The 12,971-nt window shown below is 33.8% G+C and overlaps 2 protein-coding genes across 2 annotated transcripts; one reads left to right on the top strand and one right to left on the bottom strand.

Annotated features, from left to right (window-relative positions):
- Window positions 1–4,008: 4,008 nt before the first annotated feature.
- Window positions 4,009–5,139, bottom strand: LOC130914750 (FAS-associated death domain protein-like). The gene is made up of 2 exons (XM_057834219.1): window positions 5,009–5,139; window positions 4,009–4,364 (listed from the first exon to the last, which is right to left on the bottom strand). The coding sequence occupies exons 1-2, from the start codon at window positions 5,016–5,018 to the stop codon at window positions 4,090–4,092; spliced, it is 285 nt and encodes a 94-aa protein (XP_057690202.1). The 5' UTR covers window positions 5,019–5,139; the 3' UTR covers window positions 4,009–4,089.
- Window positions 5,140–7,644: 2,505 nt separating this feature from the next.
- Window positions 7,645–8,775, top strand: LOC130914749 (FAS-associated death domain protein-like). The gene is made up of 2 exons (XM_057834218.1): window positions 7,645–7,775; window positions 8,420–8,775. The coding sequence occupies exons 1-2, from the start codon at window positions 7,766–7,768 to the stop codon at window positions 8,692–8,694; spliced, it is 285 nt and encodes a 94-aa protein (XP_057690201.1). The 5' UTR covers window positions 7,645–7,765; the 3' UTR covers window positions 8,695–8,775.
- Window positions 8,776–12,971: the final 4,196 nt, after the last annotated feature.

Raw genomic sequence — 12,971 nt, 5'->3', positions numbered from 1 at the left:
CATGTTACTAACATAGATTTCTTACAATATAGAAAAGTAGATGGATATAAGTTTAACAAACTTAATTTTGAATATTAATTGAGTACTTTAATATTATTATAAAAATAAATAACATTATTTCAACAATATATATTAGTGAGCGAGATGACTAAAGTTATACACTACATGAGATACTATTTCATTTACTTTTGGGGAGAAGTCATTTGTAACTGTAACTCATTACTTTTTAAAAGTAAAATTAAAAACACTGGTTACAAGTTAACTTTTGTGTTTAAGAACGGCAACTGCCGTCTTACTATTAAAATGAGCAAACATTAGGACGATTTGCATCTCAGTTTCGTTAAAATTGTATTAGTGGTAGAGTGTTCTATTTAAAACATCAACTATCACACCAAAAAACAAAATATCGTCTTCTATGTTCAGGGGAGAAAAAAAAAAAAAAAAAAAAAAGTAACTTTTAGATTTATAGGTCATTGAGATTACAACATCCGCATGTTACTAACATAGATTTCTTACAATATAGAAAAGTAGATGGATATAAGTTTAACAAACTTAATTTTGAATATTAATTGAGTACTTTAATATTATTATAAAAATAAATAACATTATTTCAACAATATATATTGTTCAAAAAACATTATTTGAAAGGACATTATGCTTGGTTGAGATGGAGTCTTTTTGGGCTTGTTAGGGGATAGAGAGGAGCCACAAACGTGTTGACTTTTATGATAGGGATTAGAGAGGGGGGCACACACAGCCCCCAGATGGTTTTCTCAAACAGCCCTGTTTCCAGTTGAAGGTAACGGTACACAAAAACGTACATCAATAATAACAGATTAAGGATTTACTTCAAAACGCAATGTTTATAAACTTTATGCTTAATTAAACATTTATGGTAATGTAATTATTTTATTGTTAGTATGTTTTTAAAGAGTTTAGTAAGCAAGATGAATAAATTATACAGTACATGAGTTACTAACTCATTTACTTTTGGGGAGAAGTCATTTGCAACTGTAACTCATTATTTTTTTAAAGTAAGATTAACAAAGCTGGTTACAAGTTAACTTTATGTGTTTAAGAACGACAACTGCCTTCTTACCATTAAAATGAGCAAACAATAGGTTGGTGTACAACTCAGTTTCATTACAAACATATTAGTTCAAGAGTGTCCAATTTAATAAACCGAGTACCATAACAAAAAACAAATAGGAACTAATGTTCACAAAATTACACAACATAGAATATTGAACATAAACAATGCTACATCTGAAGAGTTATATGTTAGTATATTTTTAAAGAATTTAGTAAGCGCAATGAATAAGTTTAAACAGTATCCAGACCAAATGGACAGCCAGCTGAGTTCTACTAGCCATCTCCACCCCACTGCTAGTACCTGCAAACACCTACAACGCGATAAAACATACATCTGAAAGTGTCAATTTCAACAAGGGGACAAGGAGAGGTTAAAGGTAGGGGCAAAAAAGCAGGCTTCAAAGCCCTAGACAGTTATGTATTTAAAAATATCTGCAATGATACGATTATCTCGTTATTTCAAAAGATTTCCTGAACATTACTTTAGTACAGTACGCATTTGTTTTGTGCATATATTCATTCATTTCACATTACTTTAGTACAGTACGCATTTGTTTTGTGCATATATTCATTCCTTTCACATCCTGAAGAAATACAGAAATACTGATAGAGTTGGTGTACCTTCTCTTACAAAACAAAATCCTCTTGTAATTGCATAATAAGTGCTGTTTTGCAAACGTTTTCACTTAAAAAGTGCAACAAGCAACAACTACGGTACCTCGAAAAGCATACTGTACATATCTGAACAATGATGAGGGAATATGTTGGACCATTTTTAACCATCTGTCCTTTTGTATTCCAAAAGCTACCACTACGTACATACACTTATCTCATACCTGAGTCAATCCAAGTGAACTAAATAAATATTCAAAACAGTATATGTTGCGTTACCAAGTTTGATAAAAAAAACATTCAAATAAGAGTTAGGTAGTTACATACCGGCGTTGTCAATGGCCATACGTGTACACAGTTTGAAGATGAGTCACCTTTCTCATTGGGACGATTTATTCAAAAATAATTCTAAAAATACTTTAGCCATAAAACTATTCATTTAACCTTCTGCTCATAATACAATTCAATGTAATTGAGGTGGCACTGTCATGACTGAATGTCTGACTGTCATGCATCATTGTGTAAGGTTTGCTTGTTCCTCCTCCTTCCTGTGTGGGGTTTACGACGGGTACTCAAGTTTCCTCCCACATTCCAAAAGCATGCATGTTAGGAGTATTTAACGCATCAAATTGGTCACATAATTTTTGGGGCTATCCGGAAATTAGTCTGGTAACCCTTCCATTTTGGAAGGATCTTTGTGTTTGAGGCATGCTCGTAAAGCCTCCTATTTTTACCCATTACATACTTTCCTGAAGACTTAAACATTGGCATTATTTTTTTTCTTCCTCAAAACCCCTGTTTTTTTTTTTTTTTTAATAAGAGCAACTTTATGTATCTTTTAATAAATTATAATAAAATGTATCCACACCATTTAGCAGTCTAAATTTGTCTTTTGAAAACCTCAGCTGTACACTCGCTGACGTCAGGCTTGTACAGAGTATTGTTTTCTTACACGCACAATTTATAAACCTGAATTACTTTTTTGCATGACCACAATAAGTAGGTAAACTGTACAGTTAATTGAATGATACATACTTTAAAAATGACCTGAAGAACCTTTATCAACATGGATTTTTCTTTAGAAACTCGGTAGCTAGGTTCCTGAAGGCATAAAAGATGTACTTTTCTCCAACAAAACCTTTTGTTTTTTTAGTTCGAGTAATTACAGATATTTTTAATATGTCATAAAAACACGAAATACGACAATAAATACAACCAAGTCACTTTCGTGTTATGTAAGAATTTCAGTCCCAGTACTTGTATTTATTTATTTTTTTGTATGGTGTACATTTAAAGAGAATCACCTGAAAATATGTCTATTATACGGTAGCAGCTTTCTGTGATAATGTCATACCTGAAGTCAAATTATAGCCCAAATATTTCACGCCTGATATATTACATTGTTTCTTTTTTTTTTTTTTTTTTTTAATTTAATTATTTCAATGATTAATTATTTTTAATTAGGTGGCTGAGTGGTTAGCACGTCTGCTTCACAGTTCTGAGATCAAGGGTACAATCTTAGAGCTCCGGCCATCCTGTGTGGAGTTTGCATGTTAGCCCCGTGCCTACGTGGGTTTTTCTCCGGGGACTCCGATTTCCCCCCACATTCCAAAAACACGCGTGGTAGGCTGATGGAACACTCTAAATTGTCCATAGGTATGAGTGTATACGTGAATGGTTGTACGGGTCATTGTGGCCTGCGATTGGCTGGCAACCGATTCAGGCCGTACGCCACCTACTGTCCGTAGTAAGCCAGGATAGGCTCCAGCATAACCGCGACCCTTGTGAGGATAAGCGGCATTGAAAAGGAATGAATGTATTTTTAATTATTTTCATGATTAATTATTTTATGAACTTATTTTAAATCATTAATTTTTATTTAAAAAATGTTTAATGACTCATTATTTTAATATTTTAAATGATCAATTAATTTGTATTTCTATTTATTTATTCTATGATTATTTCAATAATTTTAATGATTTGTTTTAATTATTTTAAAAATTATTTCTATTAAATTGTGATTTAAAATTTCATTTTCGGATTCCTTATTTCAGCAGGTGGAACGAGCTGTAAGGTCTGAGTTACGTCGACGTCTGTTTGCCAGAAGTGGGTAGGGTAGCCAAAAATTTTACTCAAGTAAAAGTAGCGGTACTTCAAAATATTATTACTCAAGTAAAAGTAGTCGTCCAAAAAAATAAATAAATAAAATATACTCAAGTACAAGTAAAAAAGAATTTTATTTACCGGGCAAATACTGTAAATAAACTGGTCTTTCCAACCATCTCAGATTGTGTTATGCGCACCTATATCTTAATACATATTCTAAATGACCACAAATCTGCTGCATTATATACATGGGTTAAATATTAATATGTCATTGGTTCTCTATTGAGGTATCATCCAGGCATCCTCCACTTTATCAGCTGTGAGATTTTGGTGGCATGCCCTGAGAGCCCTAACTAAGTCTTTAACGCAGACTTCGGATCCACGATTCTTGCGCCATTCCTTCAGCAGCTCTCTGGCAGTCTCGTCCAAATCGTTCGGATGTCTCGTTGAGACGGAATCCAGTTTAGTTTCGGTCAGACCCAGCTGTCGTCCTAATCTACGCCAGTTACGACCCAAGTTTTCAGCAATCACATTTGCGGCAATGTCCAGCTTGGCTAAAAGGGAAAAAGGGGAAAATACTTTATTCATTCAATTTGTGGTTTATAGTCCTGCGCGGCTTATTTCTGGATTTTTACAGGCCATTGAGCTGCAAGTGTTTTAGTGTAGTAGTATGTGGACACCACATTCCGAAAATTATGGTAATTTGTAGGTATTGAGATTGTCAATTCAACGTTTCTTTGGCATTTTTAATTCCATCAGTTACAAAATTGATCTAAACAGGCTTTTTATTTTTTCCCTAACGTATTCTTTTTTAACATAGTCAAACCTTTTTGGTTACTTTGCATTTTATCAATGTAATATTTAGTAATTTTTCATTTCATTTTGCATGTTCATTTCTAAAATTTTGCATTTATGTGTTAAAAATTTGTTTGTTTTACTTCTTCTTTTTTTTTTCTCATTTGAAATAAATCTTTTTCTATTTTGTGTTTAGTCTTTATCAAAAAAGGGGGAAAAAATCTGTACAATGCAAAACAAATTACAGGTAGTCCCCCGGATTACGAACGAGAATTACCGCAGAAATCGGAATTAACCCTTTAGGTGCCCCTAAATACCCCCTAAACCTCAAAATAACTATCCCAAAACATGTATTATACGTCGTAATAATAAAATTAAAGAAAAATAAAATAGGATACTGTACCTGCCATCATTGTTGGGGGATGGTATAAAAAGGTACACTGACGGCTTGTTCACAAGTGGGGACACAAGAGTTCTTGATTCGCTGATGTTTACGGTAGTTTTTTCTTTTCAACCACAGACACACCATAGAACACGTTGACCTGCTAGTGAAGAAACAGGTAAGTCGATGTGACTTATGAATCTTATTTAGAGCTTGGTCGAGCTGCTTATGCTACACCATTGCTTGCTGCATCGCACTCTACATCCTTAGTAGAATACAGAAAACGACCTGATTGGGTGTGTGCTCACTAGAATTACATTTATAAATTTCACCATTTTAATTCAACTTGTAAACAAATTATTATTAGCCATTGGGGATCCAACGATACAGTTAAGTCACGGTTCAGTATGAATTTTGATACAAGGTACACAACATAAAAAATACAAGTGTTATTTCTTTTCAATTATTTTGCTAACAAGCAAAAATAACAACACCATCATATAAACAATGTCATCATATAAACATGCATTATAGCGCATAATATTTATGTACTTACTTCTTACTGATCTGAAGAAATTTTGTATAAAAGTGCTGAGGACAATCTTTACTCTTTGTAAAGTGAGGCAGGGCACAATGTTGATTGCTACTGTTCTCTTAGCAGGTATGTTTACCACATGAGCAAAACATCTTATTTGTGGTCCCAGTCCATCTGTGTTACGTACTGAATTAACAATATTTGCAGCATTGTCTATAGTCACCGGTATGGATTGATTTGGCCTACTTAATTCCATTCAGTCATGGCGTTTTTTTTTTTGTTTTTGTTTTTTTTAAATTCATCACAGTAGTATATGGACTATGTGTCCCATGATCACTCTGGGGTCACACAGCCAATGGCATGGGACTTGGGGGGATCTAACGAAGCACATCTAGGTTGCTATTTGATATCTCGTGTGTGCGCGCGAGTGTTGTTAGGCATGAAAAATAGTTAACAAACGCCACAGAAGTCGGGTCTGCTCATTACTGCACTACATCATTTGACAATCGACTCTCATAAACAGGACAAATTTGAAGTACAGTGCTTTTAATTTGCCACTCATTGTTCATCATGTAACCGTGAGTTAGAGCTCTGTGTCCTAGGATGTTAAGCTGTCTGTTGTCAAAGCGAGGTTATTCGTAGCAGCCAAGTCGGCAACAATATATTGGCGGGGTTCGTTGTCATTATCCTTAAAGACAGTCTTTTAGACTTAAAAAAAAAAGTCTTTTTAAATATGAACGAGTGGGGATAACATATCAGCTCACCCTAAAGTTTCTGTCTTTCCTCACATGCAATGATTCTCGTGCGCCACAGCTCCCACCTTACAGACAGTTAGAGGGAGGCTGCTGGCGGCAGAGTTTGTTTTTTCAAGGCGTAGCTGCGCCGGACATTTTTGCGGGAGAGACGACAAATATAAATTCGGAAAACTACATTTTGGGAGCGTTTCATTTGGATTGAATAATTTTGCGTATCGATTCGAAGACGGGCGTATCGAACGGTTCAATAGAAAACCGAGTATTGTTGCATCCTTATTAACCATGTGTGTCTCATTTTTTTGGGGTGTTTCATGTCTTTTAGGTGTGTGGCTGGTTCAATTCTCTTAGGCATCATTTAAAGAATTAAAGAAATCTACATAATCTTCTATTAAAAGTCTTAAAAAGGATAATCAGGTTCAATTGATAAATGCTCATCTTGTTCCAATACCATTTCAATGTTTATTTGGTCCACAATGTTTTGTAATTCGGGCGGAATATCAGGTTAGAAAGAAAAGAAAAGAAAAACAAAAAAAATCACAAACGTAACAGATTCTGAATCAGACAGAATTTCAGGAAAAGAAAGCAAACCTCGAATCAGACATATTAATATATGTGAAAACGTACTTCGTGTGGGTTTAGGAAATGAGTTCCAAATTGTAATAGGATGTGTTTCACTGGGACGCACTGGCATTGGTCTTGGTCTTTGTATCGGTATTGGTCGAATATCTTTAGGGGTAAACAGCAAAGGTGGGTAGTAACGCGTTACATGTACACCGTTAAATTTACTTGATTAACATTTTGAGAACAATGTACTTTGAATCAAAGTTTTAATAGTCTGTACTTTTTACTTTTACTTGAGTCCAATTGTCAAGAAAAAGATAGTAATTATGAAGAAAGTATTTTCTCCATTAGAGGGTATAATGCTTCATTTATGTATTTTTTTTCTCACGTCTCGTCGGTGTACAGTGTGTGTCTGAGCTCTTTATTTTACTAAATTTATTCTCAATCTAACACCCGCCAAGTTTCCTTGCAAATATTTGTTTCACCAATAAGTGGAGCTGTTTTCTCAATAACATGATGCGTGAGTTTTGTTTTCTCCGTGCGTTGTTTGGATTTTCCTGTCGTCGTTGTACAATTCTTGGGACTATATGGCTAATAATAATTTGTTTACAAGTTGAATTAAAATGGTGAAATTTATAAATGTAATTCTAGTGAGCACACACCCAATCAGGTCGTTTTCTGTATTCTACTAAGGATGTAGAGTGCGATGCAGCAAGCAATGGTGTAGCATAAGCAGCTCGACCAAGCTCTAAATAAGATTCATAAGTCACATCGACTTACCTGTTTCTTCACTAGCAGGTCAACGTGTTCTATGGTGTGTCTGTGGTTGAAAAGAAAAAACTACCGTAAACATCAGCGAATCAAGAACTCTTGTGTCCCCACTTGTGAACAAGCCGTCAGTGTACCTTTTTATACCATCCCCCAACAATGATGGCAGGTACAGTATCCTATTTTATTTTTCTTTAATTTTATTATTACGACGTATAATACATGTTTTGGGATAGTTATTTTGAGGTTTAGGGGGTATTTAGGGGCACCTAAAGGGTTAATTCCGATTTCTGCGGTAATTCTCGTTCGTAATCCGGGGGACTACCTGTAATTTGTTTTGCATTGTACAGATTTTTTCCCCCTTTTTTGATAAAGACTAAACACAAAATAGAAAAAGATTTATTTCAAATGAGAAAAAAAAAAGAAGAAGTAAAACAAACAAATTTTTAACACATAAATGCAAAATTTTAGAAATGAACATGCAAAATGAAATGAAAAATTACTAAATATTACATTGATAAAATGCAAAGTAACCAAAAAGGTTTGACTATGTTAAAAAAGAATACGTTAGGGAAAAAATAAAAAGCCTGTTTAGATCAATTTTGTAACTGATGGAATTAAAAATGCCAAAGAAACGTTGAATTGACAATCTCAATACCTACAAATTACCATAATTTTCGGAATGTGGTGTCCACATACTACTACACTAAAACACTTGCAGCTCAATGGCCTGTAAAAATCCAGAAATAAGCCGCGCAGGACTATAAACCACAAATTGAATGAATAAAGTATTTTCCCCTTTTTCCCTTTTAGCCAAGCTGGACATTGCCGCAAATGTGATTGCTGAAAACTTGGGTCGTAACTGGCGTAGATTAGGACGACAGCTGGGTCTGACCGAAACTAAACTGGATTCCGTCTCAACGAGACATCCGAACGATTTGGACGAGACTGCCAGAGAGCTGCTGAAGGAATGGCGCAAGAATCGTGGATCCGAAGTCTGCGTTAAAGACTTAGTTAGGGCTCTCAGGGCATGCCACCAAAATCTCACAGCTGATAAAGTGGAGGATGCCTGGATGATACCTCAATAGAGAACCAATGACATATTAATATTTAACCCATGTATATAATGCAGCAGATTTGTGGTCATTTAGAATATGTATTAAGATATAGGTGCGCATAACACAATCTGAGATGGTTGGAAAGACCAGTTTATTTACAGTATTTGCCCGGTAAATAAAATTCTTTTTTACTTGTACTTGAGTATATTTTATTTATTTATTTTTTTGGACGACTACTTTTACTTGAGTAATAATATTTTGAAGTACCGCTACTTTTACTTGAGTAAAATTTTTGGCTACCCTACCCACTTCTGGCAAACAGACGTCGACGTAACTCAGACCTTACAGCTCGTTCCACCTGCTGAAATAAGGAATCCGAAAATGAAATTTTAAATCACAATTTAATAGAAATAATTTTTAAAATAATTAAAACAAATCATTAAAATTATTGAAATAATCATAGAATAAATAAATAGAAATACAAATTAATTGATCATTTAAAATATTAAAATAATGAGTCATTAAACATTTTTTAAATAAAAATTAATGATTTAAAATAAGTTCATAAAATAATTAATCATGAAAATAATTAAAAATACATTCATTCCTTTTCAATGCCGCTTATCCTCACAAGGGTCGCGGTTATGCTGGAGCCTATCCTGGCTTACTACGGACAGTAGGTGGCGTACGGCCTGAATCGGTTGCCAGCCAATCGCAGGCCACAATGACCCGTACAACCATTCACGTATACACTCATACCTATGGACAATTTAGAGTGTTCCATCAGCCTACCACGCGTGTTTTTGGAATGTGGGGGGAAATCGGAGTCCCCGGAGAAAAACCCACGTAGGCACGGGGCTAACATGCAAACTCCACACAGGATGGCCGGAGCTCTAAGATTGTACCCTTGATCTCAGAACTGTGAAGCAGACGTGCTAACCACTCAGCCACCTAATTAAAAATAATTAATCATTGAAATAATTAAATTAAAAAAAAAAAAAAAAAAAAGAAACAATGTAATATATCAGGCGTGAAATATTTGGGCTATAATTTGACTTCAGGTATGACATTATCACAGAAAGCTGCTACCGTATAATAGACATATTTTCAGGTGATTCTCTTTAAATGTACACCATACAAAAAAATAAATAAATACAAGTACTGGGACTGAAATTCTTACATAACACGAAAGTGACTTGGTTGTATTTATTGTCGTATTTCGTGTTTTTATGACATATTAAAAATATCTGTAATTACTCGAACTAAAAAAACAAAAGGTTTTGTTGGAGAAAAGTACATCTTTTATGCCTTCAGGAACCTAGCTACCGAGTTTCTAAAGAAAAATCCATGTTGATAAAGGTTCTTCAGGTCATTTTTAAAGTATGTATCATTCAATTAACTGTACAGTTTACCTACTTATTGTGGTCATGCAAAAAAGTAATTCAGGTTTATAAATTGTGCGTGTAAGAAAACAATACTCTGTACAAGCCTGACGTCAGCGAGTGTACAGCTGAGGTTTTCAAAAGACAAATTTAGACTGCTAAATGGTGTGGATACATTTTATTATAATTTATTAAAAGATACATAAAGTTGCTCTTATTAAAAAAAAAAAAAAAACAGGGGTTTTGAGGAAGAAAAAAAATAATGCCAATGTTTAAGTCTTCAGGAAAGTATGTAATGGGTAAAAATAGGAGGCTTTACGAGCATGCCTCAAACACAAAGATCCTTCCAAAATGGAAGGGTTACCAGACTAATTTCCGGATAGCCCCAAAAATTATGTGACCAATTTGATGCGTTAAATACTCCTAACATGCATGCTTTTGGAATGTGGGAGGAAACTTGAGTACCCGTCGTAAACCCCACACAGGAAGGAGGAGGAACAAGCAAACCTTACACAATGATGCATGACAGTCAGACATTCAGTCATGACAGTGCCACCTCAATTACATTGAATTGTATTATGAGCAGAAGGTTAAATGAATAGTTTTATGGCTAAAGTATTTTTAGAATTATTTTTGAATAAATCGTCCCAATGAGAAAGGTGACTCATCTTCAAACTGTGTACACGTATGGCCATTGACAACGCCGGTATGTAACTACCTAACTCTTATTTGAATGTTTTTTTTATCAAACTTGGTAACGCAACATATACTGTTTTGAATATTTATTTAGTTCACTTGGATTGACTCAGGTATGAGATAAGTGTATGTACGTAGTGGTAGCTTTTGGAATACAAAAGGACAGATGGTTAAAAATGGTCCAACATATTCCCTCATCATTGTTCAGATATGTACAGTATGCTTTTCGAGGTACCGTAGTTGTTGCTTGTTGCACTTTTTAAGTGAAAACGTTTGCAAAACAGCACTTATTATGCAATTACAAGAGGATTTTGTTTTGTAAGAGAAGGTACACCAACTCTATCAGTATTTCTGTATTTCTTCAGGATGTGAAAGGAATGAATATATGCACAAAACAAATGCGTACTGTACTAAAGTAATGTGAAATGAATGAATATATGCACAAAACAAATGCGTACTGTACTAAAGTAATGTTCAGGAAATCTTTTGAAATAACGAGATAATCGTATCATTGCAGATATTTTTAAATACATAACTGTCTAGGGCTTTGAAGCCTGCTTTTTTGCCCCTACCTTTAACCTCTCCTTGTCCCCTTGTTGAAATTGACACTTTCAGATGTATGTTTTATCGCGTTGTAGGTGTTTGCAGGTACTAGCAGTGGGGTGGAGATGGCTAGTAGAACTCAGCTGGCTGTCCATTTGGTCTGGATACTGTTTAAACTTATTCATTGCGCTTACTAAATTCTTTAAAAATATACTAACATATAACTCTTCAGATGTAGCATTGTTTATGTTCAATATTCTATGTTGTGTAATTTTGTGAACATTAGTTCCTATTTGTTTTTTGTTATGGTACTCGGTTTATTAAATTGGACACTCTTGAACTAATATGTTTGTAATGAAACTGAGTTGTACACCAACCTATTGTTTGCTCATTTTAATGGTAAGAAGGCAGTTGTCGTTCTTAAACACATAAAGTTAACTTGTAACCAGCTTTGTTAATCTTACTTTAAAAAAATAATGAGTTACAGTTGCAAATGACTTCTCCCCAAAAGTAAATGAGTTAGTAACTCATGTACTGTATAATTTATTCATCTTGCTTACTAAACTCTTTAAAAACATACTAACAATAAAATAATTACATTACCATAAATGTTTAATTAAGCATAAAGTTTATAAACATTGCGTTTTGAAGTAAATCCTTAATCTGTTATTATTGATGTACGTTTTTGTGTACCGTTACCTTCAACTGGAAACAGGGCTGTTTGAGAAAACCATCTGGGGGCTGTGTGTGCCCCCCTCTCTAATCCCTATCATAAAAGTCAACACGTTTGTGGCTCCTCTCTATCCCCTAACAAGCCCAAAAAGACTCCATCTCAACCAAGCATAATGTCCTTTCAAATAATGTTTTTTGAACAATATATATTGTTGAAATAATGTTATTTATTTTTATAATAATATTAAAGTACTCAATTAATATTCAAAATTAAGTTTGTTAAACTTATATCCATCTACTTTTCTATATTGTAAGAAATCTATGTTAGTAACATGCGGATGTTGTAATCTCAATGACCTATAAATCTAAAAGTTACTTTTTTTTTTTTTTTTTTTTTCTCCCCTGAACATAGAAGACGATATTTTGTTTTTTGGTGTGATAGTTGATGTTTTAAATAGAACACTCTACCACTAATACAATTTTAACGAAACTGAGATGCAAATCGTCCTAATGTTTGCTCATTTTAATAGTAAGACGGCAGTTGCCGTTCTTAAACACAAAAGTTAACTTGTAACCAGTGTTTTTAATTTTACTTTTAAAAAGTAATGAGTTACAGTTACAAATGACTTCTCCCCAAAAGTAAATGAAATAGTATCTCATGTAGTGTATAACTTTAGTCATCTCGCTCACTAATATATATTGTTGAAATAATGTTATTTATTTTTATAATAATATTAAAGTACTCAATTAATATTCAAAATTAAGTTTGTTAAACTTATATCCATCTACTTTTCTATATTGTAAGAAATCTATGTTAGTAACATGCGGATGTTGTAATCTCAATGACCTATAAATCTAAAAGTTACTTTTTTTTTTTTTTTTTTTTTTTTCTCCCCTGAACATAGAAGACGATATTTTGTTTTTTGGTGTGATAGTTGATGTTTTAAATAGAACACTCTACCACTAATACAATTTTAACGAAACTGAGATGCAAATCGTCCTAATGTTTGCTCA

This window comes from Corythoichthys intestinalis, chromosome 4 (assembly GCF_030265065.1).
Source record: "Corythoichthys intestinalis isolate RoL2023-P3 chromosome 4, ASM3026506v1, whole genome shotgun sequence".
NCBI classification, from domain to species: Eukaryota; Metazoa; Chordata; class Actinopteri; order Syngnathiformes; family Syngnathidae; genus Corythoichthys; species Corythoichthys intestinalis.
This window is presented reverse-complemented; position numbering and strand designations above follow the sequence as displayed.